The sequence below is a fragment of the Stegostoma tigrinum genome, chromosome 13, assembly GCF_030684315.1.
Source record: "Stegostoma tigrinum isolate sSteTig4 chromosome 13, sSteTig4.hap1, whole genome shotgun sequence".
Classification (NCBI taxonomy): Eukaryota; Metazoa; Chordata; class Chondrichthyes; order Orectolobiformes; family Stegostomatidae; genus Stegostoma; species Stegostoma tigrinum.
The window spans coordinates 70,727,003-70,746,893 of record NC_081366.1 but is presented as its reverse complement, the minus strand read 5'-3'; the positions used below and the strand labels follow the sequence as shown (position 1 = coordinate 70,746,893).

Sequence of the window (19,891 nt, the reverse complement as noted above, 5' to 3'; positions counted from 1 at the left end):
ATCAAACGTTTTCCAAAATGAAGTCGTTAAGCGGATGGAAATTACATTCTGGGTTCTGTAACTGGCTGGTCTAATTCCTTATCAGCAGTTACACTGGGGTACAAAAGCAGCACTGATTATGTTAAAAGCTACTTCCACACATACCTCGACCACCCCTCTCTTAGGCGTATGCACCGTAATCATAGCAGCACTATCCAACATGAAGGTGATCTTATAGTTAGCATGCGTTGTAACTCCTAGTTCCTGAAAGAATGAGAGGAAAAAACAAAGTTCAACTGAGAAAATTAAAATAATGGAAAAATCACACAAAATACAATGCAAAAACTCAATTTTGGAGTACCAATGCACCACGCTCGGGATGCCTACTAAATTCCAGTACCTTGCAATTATTTTCCTATTTTACAGAAGAAAGATATTTCCATTTGTATTGTAAGGTGCTTTGATATATGGAACACTTCACAACTTGAGATTCTGAAAGATACAGTGACTATAATCTTAAATGAAGACAAATGTGTAATTTTCTACTGTAAAAAATAAAATTTAATTCTAACTGCTGATCAATTTTGTTTAAAAGTACCCCTCAAAAATGAAAAGAATAACTTCCATTTATTAATTTTTTTCTCACAGCAACAAGTTAGATACACTATTCTCAAAAGAATGGCAAAGAGACTTTCAATATATGTTAACTTTGACATTAGTGTGATAGTCCTTTGGAACTTGGTACTAAAGCTAAAAAAAGAATTATGTAACATTTGGATTATATAACAGTGAAAAACAGTGACCCTAGTTTTGAGGCAGAACTTTCATTTTAATCAATCCCAGGTACATGTTTATATATCTAGAATACATTAAGATTTTAATGTCATATAGCTTGCACTTTATTTAATACAACACTGCACTTTGTCCTACATGCTCAAGTACTCAACTAAAGTTCACAATCCTCATACTTACTATTCAATCCGCCTAACTTCCAAACATAGCATGTCAACATTTCACAGCACCAGGCTCTATACGGCCCTGAATTATTAGTTCAGGCCTCTGCATCAATTTTCCGGAGCAGAAACGGTCATAACCTCTTCATGGTGTTAATCCCATCACACCACTTGAGTTCAATTCCCGTGTTGTGTCATTCAGGTTTAATGCATGTTTAAGCTCTTCCTAAACTTATTCAGCATTTACTAGCAAAATGCAAACTTCAAAGTAGCTGGTACTTTCCTGGTTGTCACGACAATGATAAAATACAAATGAACAATTTCAACTTCTACCATCTGATACTGATATCCAAGACCATCATGAACTAAAATGCGTTTTTAAAAAGGAAGAAGCATGGCAGCAGTGATCACTTGACCACATTGCAGCAAATTCAGGAAAGTACGGTGGGATAAACAAAATTGTTTGAAGTGAAATTATCATTTTATCTAAAAACACGAACTAGTCAAGCAAATTAGCAACTCTCATGCCCTAGTTTAATTTACACTTGTATGAGACATTGTGCATATTGAACATGAACAGGCTGCCTGCAACTATTCATTGTGGTAAGACAATTAAGCCAGACTTGGGTATATACAGATAAACCATATTTTGGGAGTTGCTTGGCAGATCAAAGAGAAAGAAACAAAATGAAAACTAAGAACTTAACAAACAGGAGCAGGAGTAGGCCATGTGACTCGCTGAGCCTACTCCACCATTCAGTAAGATCATGGCTGACGTTTTCGTGGACTCAGCTCCACTTATCTGCCTATTCACCATAACCCTTAATTCTTTTACTGGTCAAAAATCTATCTTTGCCTCAAAAACATTCAACAATGGTAGCATCATTTCACTGGGCAGGGAATTCTACAGATTCACAATACTTTGGGTGAAGAAGTTCCTCCTTAACTTAGTCCTAAATGTGCTCCCCCTTATTTTGAGGCGAGACCCCTAGTTCTAGTTTGACCTGCCAGTGGCAACAACCTCCTCCATCTTATGCATTCCCTTCATAATTGTGTATTTTTCTATAAGACCCCCCCGCATCTCATTCTTCTAAATTCAACGAGCATAGTCGCAGTTCACGGCATTTCTCATAAGCTAACCCCCTCAACTCTGGAATCAACTAAATGAATCTCTTTTGCACCGCTCCAGTGCCAGTACATCCTTCCTCAGGTTAGGAGACCAAAACTGTTCACAGTACTCCTGATGTGGCCTGACCAGCACCCTATAAGCTGCAGCATAACCTCCCTATTTTTAAAACTTCAACCCGCTAGCAATGAAGGACAATATTCCATTTGCTTTAATTACCTGCTGCACCTGCACACCAATCTTTTGTGATTTTTGCATAAGGACACCTGGATCCCTCTGCACAGCATCATGCTGCAATTTTTCACTGTTTAAATAAGTCAATTTGCTCATGTTCCTCCCAAAATAGACAACCTCACATTTACAAGCATTGTCCTCCATCAGCCAGACCCTTGCTCACTCACACAACCTATCTATATCCCTCTGAAAGTCTGCAGTGTCCTATGTATGCTTTGCTCTCCCATTCATTTTAGTATCATCTGTGAACTTTGGCAGACTGCACTTGGTCTACAATTTTAAAACATCATTGTAAATCGTAAACAACTGTGGCCCCAATACCGATGCCCAAAGCACATTGCTAATCAACTGATCTCTAACCAAAAAAAAAGCCCTTCATCCCCACTCTTTACTTTCTGTTGGTAACCAATCTTCTATCCAAGCTAATACACCACATGCATCTTTATGTTACGCAGCAGCCTTTGTGCGGCACATTGCCAAATGCCATCTAGAAATGCAGATACTCCACATCAACCAGTTCCCTGTTGTCCATCACACTTGTAACGTCTTCAAAGAATGCCAGTAAATTCGTTAAACATGATCTGTCTTTCATGAATCCACGCTGCGTCTGCCCAATATGACAATTTTTATCCAGATGTCTCACTATTCCTTCCTTGATGACAGATTCAAACATTTTCCCCAGTACAGAAGTTAAGCTAACAGGCCTATGGTTACCCACCTTTTATCTACCTCCTTTTTTTAAAACAGTGCCATCACATTTACTGTTTTCCAAGTTGCAGGAACCTGCCCAGAGTGCGCCAAATTTTGGTAAATTGCTACATTTCGTAAACTACTACTTTATTTGCTATTTCCCCATTTATCTCTTTCAGTACCCTTTGGATGCATTCCATCAAGGCCAGGAAACGTATCTACCTATAGCCCAATTAGCTTGCCCAACAGTACCTCTTCAGTGATAATGATCATTTCTTGGCCCTCACCTACCATAGCGTCCTTGTCATTAATTACCGGCACGTTGTTACTCGTCTTTCACAATGAAAACTGACATAAAATATCTGTTCAACGCCTTGGCCATTTCCTCATTTCCCATCATTAAATACCCTTCTCATCCTCTAAAGGATCAATGCTTACCGTAGCTACTCTTTTTCATCACATATTTGTAAAAACCTTTGCAATCTTTTTAGTTTCTGAGCTAGTTTACTCTCATAATACATCTTATCTTTCTTGAAAGCTTTCCTTGCGGCTATTAACCTTTAAAGGTTCCCTAATCCCCTAGTTTCCCATTCATCTTTTCCACTTGGTAGGCATTTGCTTTCAATTTGACATCCTCCTTTATTTCCATAGTTATCCATGGCTGATTTTCTCTTTACCTACAGTCCTTCCTTTTCGCTGGTATAGACCTTTGCTAAGCACCATGAAAAATCACTTTGAGAGTCCTTTCTCAATTGTCCTACCATAACATCTTCACTTCCAGTCTACCTTAGCCAACTCCTTCCTCATCCCATTGTAGTCTCCTTTGTTTAGGCACAGGATCCTATTATTGGATTTTACCTTCTCACCCTCCATCTGTATTTTAAATTCAACCATAATGTGATCACTGCTTCCAAGAGGATCCTTAACTATGATCATTCTTGGCTCAATACACAGGTCAATGTCTAGGATAGCTGGCTTCCTCGTGGGTTTCACTACATACTGTTCAAGGAAATTATTCTATGAACTCTGCCTCAAGGCTGCATTGACCAACAGATATGTAGATTAAAATTCCCCATGATAACTGTTATACCATTTTTACACACATCAGTTACTTCTTTGTTTATTGCCCACCCCAACAGAAATGTTATTACTTGGTGGCCTATAGATTACACATACCAATGACTTCTTTCCTTTACTAATTTCCACCCACACCGATTCAACCTTTTTCTCCATAGAACCTGTATCAGTTCACACTGCCGGCTGATGTCATCCTTACATATCAGAGCTACACCACCTCCCTTTCCTTCTTGTTAGTGTGCCTTCTTGAATAATCTGATACTCCTGGATATTTAACCCCCGATTAAGAACACCCTGCAACCATGTCTCTGTAATGGCCACTAAATCATATCACGATGATCTGTGCCAACAACTCATTTACCTTGTTTTGAATGCATTCACGTAAAGTGCTCTTATGCGAGTTCTCATAACTTCTTCTGAAGGATGTGTCTGGAGAAGTGAGTGACATCGATACTAGGCATGCTGTACCGGACAGGGTTATAGATGATGAAGAACTCTTCAAGATAATGATCAATCATTTCAGGCTTGAATTCAACCTGGTGGAAGGTTTTGCCATTGCACACACCCACTATGCTGCCAACCATTTCTGGCAGGATAAGCACAGCTGAAATTTGTGTCTCAACAACGTCTGTGTGTCTATTAGTGGAGCTTCCTTGCTCAGCCTTTTCAGGAGGAACTGTGTTTACGGCGCAGATCTCTGTTTCATACACCTTCACTGACAAGCAGGGTACAACTGCATCAGTTGCTCATGGGATGTATCAGGGAGCTGATCCAGGTCAACACCTCTGCAAGTAAGTTCTCCCACATAGTGAGTATAGAGTGACCCTTTGATCTTTCACTTCTAAATTCTGTGTCTGATATTACCAGCTCTCTCACTAATGTCTGCAGGAGAACTAAGACTCCGAAAGCTTGCGATTTCAAAGCTCGGACTAGAACCTGGTGTCGTGTGACATAGATGCATACTAAAAAAATTTAAAATATTCACTGTGGTTAACTGATACATTTACAAGTTTTCTTCTCACTTGGTTGTAACATCGCTGTACTCTTCAAGTTTCCTTAAGGTGGTCTTCTTCTGCTCTAATTGGTAAGTCATTTTCACCTGATCTATTTAGAAATTAGATATTTACTAATCAATCTGTTTAGAGTCTCAAGCAAATGGGACTCAAACCCTGAATTTCCTGGTGCAGTGGTACAAACATAGCCACTGTGTCACAAGCGTCCCAATATGAAGTCAAATAACTATCAACTCAATAAACTCTGGAGCTTTTCTGGTTTACCAGAGGGGTCTTATGGTTTTGTGGTAGTGTCCCTACCTTACAGCCAGGAGGCCCAGGTTCAAGTTCCACCTGCTCCCAAAGTGCGCAGTAACATATCTGAACAGACAGATTAGAAAATACTGACTGGCTTACTTTTAAAGGGACCTATCTTCATTTTTAACACCAAGAGTTTCTACAACGATTCCATACAGTAAGTGAATCAGTGTCACAGCATACAGTCATACAGCGTGGAAACAGACCCTTCGGTCTAATTCACCTGTGCTGACCAGACATCCCAATCTGACACTCCCATTTGCAACATTTGGCCCCTATCCCTCTTATGCTTCCTATTTATATACCCAACCAGATGCCTTTTAAATGTTGTAATTGTAGCCGCCCCCAACACTTTCTCTAGCAGTTCATTCCATACACGCGCCACATTCTGTGTGAAAAACTTTCCCCGCAGGTCCTTTTTAAAATTTTCCTCCTCTCAACTCAAACACCTATGCCCTCTACTCTTGGACGCCCCACCCCAGGAAAAAGATATTGGTTATTCACCCTATCCGTGCCCTCATGATTTTATAAAAGTCTGTAAGGTCAGCCCTCAATGTGCAACAATCCAGGGGAAAAAAGCCCCAGCCTATTCAGCCTCTCCCTACAGCTCAAACCCTTCAGTTCCAGTAACACACTTGTAAATCTTTTCTGCAACTTCTCAAGTTTAACAATATCCTTACTGGGGAAAGGCAACCAGAACTGTATTCAGTATCTAAAAGGGGCCTCACCAATGTCCTGACGTCCTAACTCTTATACTCTGCATTATGACCAATGAAGGCAAGCATGCCAAATGTCTTCTTCACCATCCTATGCACCTGCAACTCCACTGTCAAGGACACCTCACATTTATCTAAGTTAAGATCCATCTGCCACTCCTTGGGACATAGGCCCATCTGAACGAGGTCCCATTACACTAGGAGACGGTCTCCTTTGCTGTTCACTACTCCACTTAGTTTGGTGTCATCTGCAAACTTACAAACTGTACCTCCTATATTCATATCCAAATCATTTATATAAATGACATAAAGCAGTTGAACCCATAAGACATAGGAGTGGAAGTAAGGCCATTCGGCCCATCAAGTCCACTCCGCCATTTAAATCATGGCTGATGGGTATTTCAACTCCACTTCCCCCACACTCTCCCCATAGCCCTTGATTCCTTCTGAGATAAAGAATTTGCCGATCTCTGCCTTGAAGGCATCCAACGTCCCGGCCTCCACTGCACTCCGTGGCAATGAATTCCACAAGCCCGCCACACTGGCTGAAGAAATGTCATCTCATTTCAGTTTTAAAATTTACCCCCTCTAATTTTAAGGCTGTGCCTACGGGTCCTAGTCTCCCCGCCTAACGGAAACAACATCCTAGCGTCCACCCCTTCTAAGCCATACATTATCTTGTAAGTTTCTATTAGATCTCCCCTCAACCTTCTAAACTCTAATGAATACAATCCCAGGATCCTTAGCCATTCATCATACGTTAAACCTACCATTCCAGGGATCATCCGTGTGAATCTCCGCTGGACACGCTCCAGGGCTAGTATGTCCTTCCTGAGGTGTGGGGCCCAAAATTGGACACAGTATTCTAAATGGGACCTAACCAGAGCTTTATAAAGCCTCAGAAGCACATCGCTGCTTTTATATTCCAAGCCTCTTGACCCAGCACTGATCCTTGTGGCACACTGCAGGTCACAGGCCTCTGGGCTGAAAAACAACCCTCCACCACCATCCTCTCTGTCTTCTACCTTCAAATCAATGTTGCATCCAACTGGCTAGCTACTCCTAGAATCCTTGTGATCTAACCATACAAAGCAGTCTACCATGCAGAATCTTGTGAAACGCTTTACTGAAGTTCATCTAGACAACATCTATTTCATCAATCTTCTTCGTCACTTCTTCCCTCGCTTCCCACAGAGTTCTGAGAAACAGCTGGCCAGCTCCCAGGGAATTATCTATCTTTATGCATTATAAGACATTCAGCTCTTCCTCTTCTGTAACATGAACTCGTTTCAAGACATCACTATTTAAAATACCAATGCAAAAGCATTAATTTAGTATCATAAGGCCATCAGACATAGGAGCAAAATTAGGTCATTTGGCCTATTGAGTCTGCTCTGCCATTCAATCATGGCTGATAAATTCCTCAACCCCATTCTCCCGCTTTCTCCCCGTAACCCTTGATACCCTCGATAATCAAGAACCTATCCCCCCCCAGTCTTAAACATACTCAATGACCTGGCCTCCGCAGGCTTCTGTGGCAGTGAATTCCATAGATTCACCACTCTCGGGCTGAAGAAGTTTCTCCTTATCTCCATTCTAAAAGGTCTTCCCTTTACTTTAAGTTTGTGCCTTCAGGTCCTAGCCTCTCCTACCAATGGAAGCATCTTCCCAACATCCGCTCTGTCCAGGCCATTCAGTGTGCTGCAAGTTTCAATTAGATCGTCCCTCAGCCTTCTAAACTAAAATGAGTATAGTCACGGAGTCCTTAAACCTTCCTCATATGTTAAGCTTTCCATTGCTGGGGCCATTCTCATGAACCTCCTCTGAACCCACTCCAGGGCCAGGACATCCATCCTGAGATATGCAGCTCAAAATTGCACACAATACTCCAAATGTGGCCTGACCAGGGCTTTATAAAGCCTCAGGATTACATCCCTGCTTTTATATTTCAGTCCTCTCAAAATAATTGCCAACATAGCATTTTCCTTCCTGGCTACTGACTCAACCTGCAAGTTTACCTTGAGAGAATCCTTGACCAGAACTGCCAAGTTTCTTTGCATTTCTAAATTTTCTCCCCATTTAGAAAACAGTCCATACTTTTATTCTTCTTACCAAAGTGAATGACCTCACACTTTCCCACGTTGTACTCCATCTGCCACATCTTTGCCCACTCTCCTAACCTGTCCAAATCCTTCTGCAGCCTCCCCATATCCACAATACTATCTGTCCCTCCACCTATCTTTGTATTGTCTGCAAACTTAGCCAGAATGTCCACAGTTCGTTCATCTAGATCATTAATGTATAAAGTGAAAAAGTGTGGTCCCAACACCGGTCCTTGCGGAAAGCCACTTGTCACTGACTGCCCTCCTGAAGAAGACGCTTTTATTCCCACTCTCTGCTTTCTACCAGACAACCAGTCTTCTATCTATGCTAGCACCTTGCCTCTAAGATCATGGTCCCTTAACTTACTCAGCAGCCTCTTGTGCAGCACATTGTCAAAGGCCTTCTTGAGGTCCAGGTAGATAACATCCATTGACTATCACCCATCTCCTGTAGTTTCAAACACAGATGGCCACATTGATCTTTAAAGGGGCTCTATTCTGTCCCTAGTTTCTCTTTTGTCCTTCATGTATTTATAGAATCTCTTGGTAATCTCCTCAACTCTATTTGCCAAAGCTATGTCATGCCCCCTTTTTAAACTCCTGATTTTGTTGGCAAGTATACTCCTACTGCCCTTCTAGGGACACACTCAATCCCAGTTGCCTATACCTAATAAATGCCTCCTCCTTTTCTTGACCAGAGCCTCAATTTCTCTAGTCATCAAACATGTCCTACACCTATCAGCCTTTCCCTTCACACCAATAAGAACATACTGTCTCTGAACTCTAAATATCTCATGCTTAAAAGGTCTCCCACCTCCCAACCATCCCTTTACCTGCAAATAGCCTCTCCCAATAAACTTTTGCAAGTCCCTATACCAGGATATCATTTTCAACATCACCTGTCTCAGGATCGAGTGCTTGAAAGGAACAAGTGATGCCTCAGGTCTTCTTGGAAAAATTGAATGAAACAGAGAAACAAAACAGGGCAGAAGCAACGCTTTCTGCACAACAAAGAGATCTACCATTGACACCAGCTTGTACTATATCTACACAAGGTGTGCTTTATACTTTCACTGGATACAAAACAAAGCAAAAATAAAAGCATTGCCTTTAACCATACTGAGAAGAGGAACAAAATGAGCCAGAACTTACTTTCATTTTCACTTCAATCCACTTCATGCTGGTTGCAGCTGTGGATGAAATTTAGAGAAATTACGCAAGCCTTGACATTTTATAGCAATCTCAAACAGAAACAGACTGAATGACAACCGCTGTGTCACTGACTTTTCAACATTAAAATAACTACCAGAAAATTCTATGAAATTTATTATGAAACATTTTTCAATAACACGTGAGTGATTGTTCCAACGAATGATTTCCTTTGCTCAGAAAGCAACTTTCTCATCAGTTCAAACTATTTTTTGGAATTCCAACAAGCAAATCACACTGCACATGATACCATAGAAATTGATGGGATTTGCTGTGGGTTTCAACACCATAGTAACCTCAATGTGGGATCAGCATTACCTTGGATAAAAAAGAAAGCATGCTCCCACTTTCTCAGGACAACAATGTTAATGCCATATTTTCTGACACTCAGAAGTGGCAATATCTGCTAGATCTGTCTAGATCTAAATTACAAAACTGCTTCAAATTATTACTGAAATCAGGCTTTATTTAAAGAAGTGAACTACTTTTAAATGCCAAAAGTAATAACTACTTCGATAGTTTGCTACGATGCCTTAAAAATGTGAAACAAATTGTTCAGAAAGGAAAAAGCCAAAACATACGGCTTAATATTTGGGAATGCATAATACTTAAGAGAAGTAATCAATTTCTTCAGCTTCCTTTAGGTGAATGTGCGTGGGATTGACAAAGGTACTGGCATTTCATCTGAATATTCTTCAGGCGTGCAGTGAACACAGAACAATACAGCGCAGAACAGACCCTTCGGCCCTCGATGTTGCGCCGGCCTGTGAACTAATCTAAGCCCATCTCCCTACACTATCCCATCATCCATATGCTTATCCAAGGAATGTTTAACTCTCCGAGTAAAGAACCTGCCTCTGACATCTGTCTTAAATCTTTCATCCCTCAATTAGTAAGCTATGCCCCCTCGTACAAGCGGACATCATCATCCTCAGAAAAAGGCTTTCACTGTGCACCCAATCTAATCCTCTGATCATCTTGAATGTCTCTATTAAATCCCGTCTTAGCCTTCTTCTCTCCAATGAGAACAGACCCAAAGTACAGCTTTTGGTGAAATGGGGTCAAATATATTTTGGCAGAGAATATGCTCTCTACTGGTTATTTTTTTCTTCTGCTTCTTCTGCAGAGCAGATCTATTTGAAAAGGAAATGATCAATCTACTCATTACTTACACCATATAACAATGTCATAATCTTCGTACGCAGAAGTGAGGAACTCATGAAGGTACGGCCTCATTAGCTCAAGTCCGCTCTCAGCACAGGATCTGTGATCTTAAATTAGAGGTAACAAAATCAGCAGGCTGCATCATACACTAGGATTTAAGGAAGGACTTGTATTTATATAACATCTTTCATCATGTCAGGACACCAAGTACTTCACAACAAGTGGCTTCATTTTGATGTACAGTCACTGTTATTGTGGGAATGTAGCAGGTAATTTATATGCAAACTCCCAAAAACCGTGACAGAATAAACAAGCAGTCAATTCTGTTAATGTAGTTCAGCAGTAAGTGTCCACCCAGGACACTAGGGAGAATTTATCTGCTCTTCTTTGAATGCAACTTTTCAATGTTTTTAGCATTTTGTGCATTAAACATACTGAGATTTCTATTGTTAAATCTGAAGTTTGCAGATGTTAGCTGGAATAAAACTTGATCGCATTGACTCAAGACTTCTAACAAAACTTAGTACTGGTTAGTAACTCAGTGCATTCAGCTCGGGAACCAGGGAGCAAATTCAATCCAGAGCTATGGGATGAAGTCCTTTCTATTCTGCAGTGTACCCTAAATTACACAGAAGCTTACTGTACGCTACAAAGTGTTGCAAAAGGTTCCAAAGAGCAAAGCTATCCCATAAGTTAACACATAGTTCAGAAAAGTTAAAGGAGCTTAATCTGATCCAGCAAAATACTGCAGAAGGTATAAGCATGTTTAAAAACTTCCCTTTAAACAAACCTCAATGCGCAAAGAACATTACAAACATCACGAAAAAAACTGCATCATAAAACGTAAGACATGTTGCCGCAGAGATGACTCAATTTTCCAAAGTTACAAAAGAGCTTTGCCATGCATCACAACAAATCACAAATGACACATTGTGGTAAAATGTGCAGTGACAGTTTCACAGATCAACATAGCAGCTGCATTGTACACAGCAATATTCCAAAAGACAGCGAAAAAAGTAGCCTTTTGATTACTTGAAGGGGCTCCCCTTCTATTCAGAGAATGACAGAATCTTTACTCTCCAACTAGGCTGCTGGAAGTGACAAGTGGTAGCTGTTCACTGCGGTCACCCAATAGACGTTCACATTACAGTATCAGTCTGGGCCACGTGTTCAAATAATGTATTGGATCCCAGAGCCTTTTGATTCAATATTAATTCCCTGGTACATTTGCCCACAAGTGTTTCAGGTAAGCACTGACTGTGGAGTTTAGCTTATCAGGAGGTTTAAACTATGCAGTAACAAAGATCAATAGTGTCCTCAAAACAAAATCCATGCTTGCACCTGCTTCCACCAGTACAAGGCAAGGCAACCAGAAGCAGTGAGCAGTGCTATTGACTGTAACAAAAACTGAAATTGCTGGAAAAGTTCAGCAGGACTGCCAGCATCTGTGAAGAGAAATCAGAGTTAACGTTTCAGGTTTGATGACCCCTTCTCAGAAGTTCCGAGGAAGGGCCATCAGATCCAAAATGCTAAATCTGATTTCCGTTAACAGATATTGCCAGACCTGTTGAGCTTTTCCAGCAATTTCAGTTTTTGTTTCTGATTTATACAGCATGGGCAGTTCTTTTGGTTTTTATGTAGTGTTATTGACTGGGGTGATACTAGTGCACTTGAGTACACACGTGTGTTTGAGGGGAGGGAGGTGACACAATGAGGATGAAGAGGGACAGTGGGCAAGTCTGTCATTAGAATGCCTTCTGTTAACCTTTACTGAACCAATGGACAGGAGGCTATGAGGTAATGGCCTATAAACAGTATAAATTCACTTTCCGAAAGTATCTCGTCACACATTTAGAGACGACATGAAAGATTACTCATGCCTCTTGAAAGGCAGAAAAGGCTCACTACTGAAATTATCAGAGGTCGTTTAATCTCCATTTCTGGGTATGATAGGCAAATTTGTTTACGGACATTGCATCAGTTTTGAAGTGATCAAGTGTACTTACCAAACAACGTGTAGTCCACATCTAAAACTAGCAGTTTTTTCCCTTCCCGAGGTTGATTTAAGACTTCAACTTTATAGTCTTTAACTCTGCGTGCAATTTTGGCCAAGTTCTCTTCCCTATATCAAAAGAGATAATTATTGCTAACTCAGCAAAAGCCAATAGGGTATAGCCAGTAAATTTATAATAAACGACTTTGCCTGACAATTAAACAGCCTTTTTTTATTGAAGCCATGGACTCTCATGCGAAAATTGAAATTTAAACAAATCATATTTTCTATACTTCTCTTAAAAAGTACACTGGATGCATAACTTTGGCCTTGTCTGCCTCCAATAACAGTCCAGAGAAATCTTCAGTTTAGAAATTTAAGCTTCCACAGGTCTAGAAAAGTTGAGAGGAGTCAGAGAATCTTTTGCTTCGGAATAATGTAAGCTTGTAAAACCTCAGTGTAGGTAAGATAAACCCAAGTACAAAATTGCAACCTAGACCTTATAAACACCAGTTATTGTACATTGAACCATCACGTTACTCACAGTACATCACAGCAGCCAAATTTGCATTGGGAAAACGCACTCAATTAATTATATCATCTTCGCTAAGTGGAACAGAATTTTTTATCCTCTCAAATCATCGCCCTTCTTCAGATCCTGGTTTACGTGTCAGATAATCAACCACAGGAACAGCATCACCAAGTGATTGTTATATCTCGCTCATCTGAGGAAGTGGATGCAGCAGTAGGTTATATGCTGCCCAACACACATGGATGCAAATTTAGCTGGGTGACGGGACAAATTTGGACAATGTCAATGCAGATTCATGCAGGCACAGGCCCACAGTGCAAAGAAACCGCTGCCACTCTATGGAAAGTATACTTGAAGAATCATAAGAGAACTGGGAAAGGGACAAGCAAAGAACAACACGTATTAGACAGTACTTCCTAAGTTGACCTAACGTAGATTGTCAAGGCAGCACTTGGAACATATAATTTGACTAGTAAACTACTAGGTCAGGATGTCAACATATAAATAAAGAGGTAAATAAAGTCATTTAAATAAATAGCAAAAGCCACTCCCAAATCGGTTCCCACAACAAAAGTTAATCTAACATAAAGTGTGTATCTACTTCTGTTGAACTGATTACTATCTTAGTAGGATTCCTTTTTTCCCATAAATTATATGCTTGCCTAACAGAAATAATTCAGTGTGAAGATTCAAAGTAAGCCAATATCGGCATTTCCTTTAAATATTTGAACAGGAAAATCTGACTTATCACTATGGTACTGATATACTACAGAATACTTGATATTTAAATCACTGCATTTTATTTGTTGATGCGAATAGCCTCTTATACAACATTTTTAATTGACTATAGGCAATTATCCATACCCCTCTAGACACTGGTGCCTGGCTACACCCTCAGAACTTTACTACAGTGACACATCTGTCTATAGAATTTTCAATCATACGTTCCGCTTAGGAAAAGCCGAATGTCTAACTGTACTGTTATATATTTTCTACAGTTCATCTGGATACTGAATGTACATTGCACATATTCACTATTAAATTTCATTAAAATTCTGGTGAAAATATTGGTCAGCATTAGGTTAAGTTACAAAGACAACATGACAATCACAAGAGATGGGAAGAGACCAGAGGGCCCTTCGAACTTAATTCACCAGTCAATACAACTATGGTTTATCTTGGTTTCAACTGCATTTTTCACATGTACAGGCCATACCCTTTGGTTCAGTCAGACACCAAAAATCTGACCATTCCAATCTTAACAAGAAGATGCTCAGTACAGGTCATTATTCCACCATGCTTTGTTAATTCAACATTACTCATGAACTATAACTAGATAGCTAAATCAAAAAATCATTTTATTAAAAACTTTTGTCCTGAGGAGGCTTCAAACTGATCCAAGTTCCACAACCTGCTCTGACAACACTGCTCATAGTTTAACAACAGTGCCAAATTCCACTACAGCATCCAAGGCAACCTGCATTGTACTAAAACAAAAAAACACAAAATTCTAAAAAAAAGTTAATTCAGCTAATCTCCCATCGTTAATGGATCCCTCAAAAAAAGATTCAAAGACCCTGCATAGTTACCAGAAACAACTTGAGCAATACCACGCATCAAACCTTGTTGAAATTTCTCCATTTGTTCAAGACGGAGTGTTTCCAGATAAATAGACCAATAAGCACAACAAAAACTTAACATCCTCCCATCCTCAGTGGCAGATGTAAATCTAGTCAATGATGCAGCATCAATAACTCTCATTCCCCTTTTTATTATTAATTTTATTACAATTAGAAAGATTTATAGCACTGTTTTCTGTTAACAAACTTCTGCCAATCTCTAAACAAGCAGTTCCTTATCTTGTAATCATGCCACATGTTTGAAATACTCTGCATAGCAGAAACAACCCCTCAGTAGGGACCCTCTTAAGCCTTGACAGATTCTTATGTTTCAATAATAGTTGGGAGTATTGCCTATGATAGCGAACAAAAATGGAATACCTGTTTTCTACTTCTATAACGTCTTCCTCAATATCAAAGTCATTGATGACATCATCATTGTCGGGGGGTGGTGCCAGTACTTCCTCCTGAGTGAGTGGGAAAATAAATGAGTATTTAAACAAATTGAAACAAAAGTCCAAGAGGAAGTCTGCAACCAGTCTAGTCAGAAGCTTTGAAGCAACCCTCTTCCTGTGCATCTGGTTAATGTTTGTGAAGTACGATTAACCTGGGCCACTGTCACTGGGCATTGTGCTCAGAATAATCTCAGAAGGGATGCCATGGTCTCATTCCACATGCAGAAGATCAACAATGAAGTAGTCACAGTTCCCAGCATATTATCTTAATGTCATCAGTCGTGTATAATGACAGTTATTCACTGTTTTTACAACAGAGGAGCAGCATCTTTTCAACAGCATTACCCCCGCAATCTGACAAAATTTGTACCACGCGTTAAGTCCAGCTTAGCAATTGTAAAGATGTTATATTAAAATTTATACAGGAAATATTTTGATATCACTCAGTGCCCTGTTGGCCAAAGTGGTAGAAGCCCTGCCTGATGGAATAGACAATGACACTCAGTCAGCAAGGGTCAAATGTCTAGAATTTCCACTTTCAGCCAAATTATCAGATCTCATTCTAAGCAACAAATGTAGTCCGACAGTATAAATGACAGCGATATAGACAGCACGAGATAAAGTCAGAGTTCAGACTGATAATTGCTATTCAGTCACTGCACCTCCATTGGAAAGTGCACCCAATTACATATGGGAGTAGAAGAGGATTAACTTTATTGCACTGCCCATATTAAACATAGAAATATTATACTGCAGAAGGAAACCATTCAGCCCATCATGTGTGCACTGCTGTCTGACACGCATTACCACTCTTTGCTATTCTTCTGCCTTTTCCCCAAACCCTTGCAAATTGGACAATTGTTTGTTTGAAACAATACTGTCTCATCAGTTAAGGTTGACCACACTATCAGGGAGTGCTTATCAGAACTGATCCACTCTGTGAGAGGTGCTTCTCACATTACATTAGCTACACTTGCAAGTCACTTCACTTCTACATCCTCTCATCCTTAATCCTTTATAAGTAGGAATAATTTCTCCCTGTATACTTTACTCAGACACCTCATGATTTTGAAAACTTTTATCAGATCTCCTCTTAGCCTTCTGCTGTCCAAAGAAAATAGTTCCAACATCTTCAGGATATCCTCATAACTAAGTTTTGCATCCCTGGAATTATGTTTGAAAAACTCTTCTGCCTTCTCTCTAATGAGGTCACATCCTTCCTATAGTGGGGCATCCAGAACTGAACACACACCTCCAATGAGATCTAACAAGTGCCTTGATTAAGTTCAGCATAACTCCTTGATCTTGTACTCTACATTCCTATTTAAAAAGCCCAGAATACTGAATGCTAAATTAACTGCTCTCCATCTGTCCTGCTACCTGAACGACACGCACATTTGCAGGTTCTTATGTTCTTTAAGTACTGAACCTGCTACATTATATGATCATTCCATGTTCTTCTTAACAAAATAAGGATTATACTACACCAACGCTAAATTGTTCCCAATTAGTAACTTTCAACAATGTGGCCTAACTGCCCTTCCTTTCCAGCACACCAAATCCTAGTTTGGAGATGCAGGTTGCTGCTTCTCTGATTTCTCAGTATAACATGTAATAAGCTTCATCACGCTTCCTCCTTGCTGCTGCAGCCTCACAGCCAGCTTTGGCGGCTGTGGAGTAAGGCAGTGTACTGTAGCAATTTATGAAATCATAAAGCTGTGGTTGGAACAAAGAATGAAGCCTGTCTTAACGTTGTATGCACTATATAACTTTTATAACTTATGTAATTAAATTTGCATCAGATTAATTATGGTGACATACATATTTTACTGTATTTTCATGAATATGTGTAGTAATTAATTACTATGCCATACATAAAAAAACTCAGCTGGCTAATCGTATACAATTTACTGCAATTTATCCTGAAGATCTGAAAGAAAAGCAGAAGATGGTCTAGTAGGGCTGACAGTTTGTGAAGAGGGAGGCAGAGTTTCAACTTGATTAGAAAGAACTCACTCAACTTAAACATGCTGCTAGACCTGCTGATTGTTTCCAGGATTTTCTGCTTTTATTCCTACCATTAGATTTTTGCCACAGTCATTTTAAATGTATAACTCATCATTCACTTGCTAGATCACCCAGGAAGCCTGACGCTTGGGCAAATTGCCCAACACCTCCAAGGGAGAAAATGCCAGAAAAAGTACACAGGCATCATCAAACAGAAATGCAGTACAATGAAAATATAATGTAAGTTCCTGGCGATAGGGACTATGCAAATTATTAATAAAAACAAAACAGTAATTGTATTTAAATGCAGGAAACATTTGAGAATAAAGTTTCATACCGCAGGTTCTTATCAACAGTTTCCCACATGGGAAGTCCTGAACTCAGATGCCCCCAGGGAGAGCAGGAGGCAGAAGTAGGACTCAGCCCCTGCAGAAAGGGGAATGAGGAAAAAAAAATCCAGCATCTGAATAATCCCAGATTACTGTCTCTCCATAGTTAGATCAAGACTGTCACTGTCTCGAATCTGCCAAATGACATCCCCTTACCCAATCAGCCAGGCAGTGGAGTAGACAGGATACTCAATAGTTCAGCATAACACTTTCCAATCTGAGATATCTTCATTAAATCACCCTTAACCTTCTCAGTTCTCAGAAGATATCTTATTTCTCAAGCTGTTCTCCAAAACCATCACCACTCACCTTAGTTAATGTCACAACATCCAGCTGAGCTAGGAGGAATCAAACTAAATGTTTAACTTAAACTTTCTCAAGTTTTATCATAGATCATAGGATTCCTACAGTATGGAAACAGGCCCTTCGGCCCAAGAAGTCCATACCAGCCCATCCCTCCGATAAGCCACCTAATCTACACATTGCTGAACACTATGGGAAATTTAGCATCACCAATCCACCCAGCCTGAACATCACTGGACTACAGGAGGAAACCCACGTAGACATGGGGAGAACATGCAAACTCGACACAGACCGTCGCCAGAGGGCAGAATCAAACCTGGGTCCCTGGCGCTGAGGGGTAGCGGTGCTAACCACTGAGCCACTGTGCTGCCCTTATCCTTAAATAATTGAGCGAGTAAGCATGTTAACTATTAATTAATGTTAAATCAAGGTAAAGTCAACTTACCAAATACAATCTAGAACTCAAGCAATTCTACCAGTATCAGAATCAAACTCATAATAACGAAGAAAGAAAACTTAGGAATACCATCACAAGCAGTGCATTGGGACTGCAGCATGTGAGAGCATGTGTACAGTCAAATTGTTTGTAACTTGTCAAATCTATAGGAAATGTCTTTAACTTGACACTCCAGCAGAGGGCCATTTACCTAAAAATGAGAGACCTATAGACACACAACGCAGAGAAGGAATGGGTTAAGTTGAAATGGGTGAGCCAAACAGTTCTAGGCTAGTGGGCAGCGCAGGGTCTGTCATTCAAGTTAAAAGTTCCACGCACACAAATGCATGTCATTAAAAAAATGAAATTAGAAGCACAAGTTCGACTTAACACAAAAGCTACAAGCTATGATGAGTAGATAAAGGAGGCCATGATATAAGTTCTTCAGGAAAGATGGAGAAATCGGAAAAGAAACTGTAGCAACTTTATAAAATTTATTACAGCATTTGAAAGACAGGTGAAAAAAAATGAGCAAGTACTAGAAACACTAGACAAAAATGAAAAAACAGCAAATACGGCAAGATTTTGGTGGGAACTATCCACAGGTCTCCTGATAGGTGGATAAAGTAGCTGGATGGATGAATAAATACACAGATGAGAGAAACCTTCCACACAAACAGCATGGTTTTTAATGAAATAACAAGGTGTAGAGCTGGATGAATACAGCAGGCCAAGCAGCATCAGAGGAGCGGGAAAGCTGACGTTTCGGATCTAGACCCTTCTTCAGAAATGGGGGAGGGGAAGGGGTTTCTGAAATAAATAGGGAGAAAGGGAGAGGCAGATAGCAGATGGATAAAGGAGAAGAAGGGTGGAGTGGAGACAGACAGGTCAAGGAGGCGAGGTTGGAGCCAGTAAAGGTGAGTGTAGGTGGGGAATTAGGGAGGAGATAGGTCAGTCCAGGGAGGACAAACAGGTCAAGGAGGCGGGATGAGGCTAGAATGGAGGAGATGGAGGTGGGAGGAGGGGATAGGTGGGAGGAAGGACAGGTTACGGAGGCAGAGACAAGCTGAGCTGGTGGGGGGGGGGGGGGGGGGGGGGGAGAGAAGAGAAGAGTTTGAAGCTTGTGAAGTCCACATTGATACCATTGGGTTGCAGGGTTCCCAAGAGAAATACGAGGTGCTGTTCCTTCCGGTGGCATCGTTGTGGCACTGCAGGAGGCCCAGGATGGACATGTCGTTCGAGGAGTGGGAGGGGGAGGTGAAATGGTTCGCAACTGGAAGGTGCAGTTGTTCATTTCGAATTGATCGTAGGTGTTGCACAAAGCGGTCCCCAAGCCTCCGTTTGGTTTCCCCGATGTAGAGGAGGCCACAATGGTAACAGCGGATACAGTATACCGCGTTAGCAGATGTGCAGGTGAACATCTGTTTGATGTGGAAGGTCACCTTAGGGCCGGGAATGGGGGTGAATGTAGGGGCAGATGTAGCACTTCCTGCGGTTGCATGATAAAGTGCCAGGGGTGGTGGGGCTGATGGGGAGTGTGAAGCAAAATAGTTTGAATTTCAAAGGCAACAAAATTTCTAACTGCATTCTACAGAGT

The 19,891-nt window shown here is 40.6% G+C and overlaps 1 protein-coding gene across 1 annotated transcript in view; it reads right to left on the bottom strand.

Moving 5' to 3' along the window:
• The window catches only part of ublcp1 (ubiquitin-like domain containing CTD phosphatase 1), a 56,227-nt gene that overhangs the window by 9,368 nt on the left and 26,968 nt on the right, over window positions 1-19,891 (bottom strand). The window contains exons 4-8 of the mRNA XM_048543773.2: window positions 15,086-15,171; window positions 12,567-12,682; window positions 10,569-10,667; window positions 9,340-9,377; window positions 145-243 (exon numbers count right to left, since the gene is read on the bottom strand). Coding sequence (XP_048399730.1) covers window positions 145-243; window positions 9,340-9,377; window positions 10,569-10,667; window positions 12,567-12,682; window positions 15,086-15,171 — 438 coding nt within the window. The remainder of the gene's footprint in view (window positions 1-144; window positions 244-9,339; window positions 9,378-10,568; window positions 10,668-12,566; window positions 12,683-15,085; window positions 15,172-19,891) is intronic.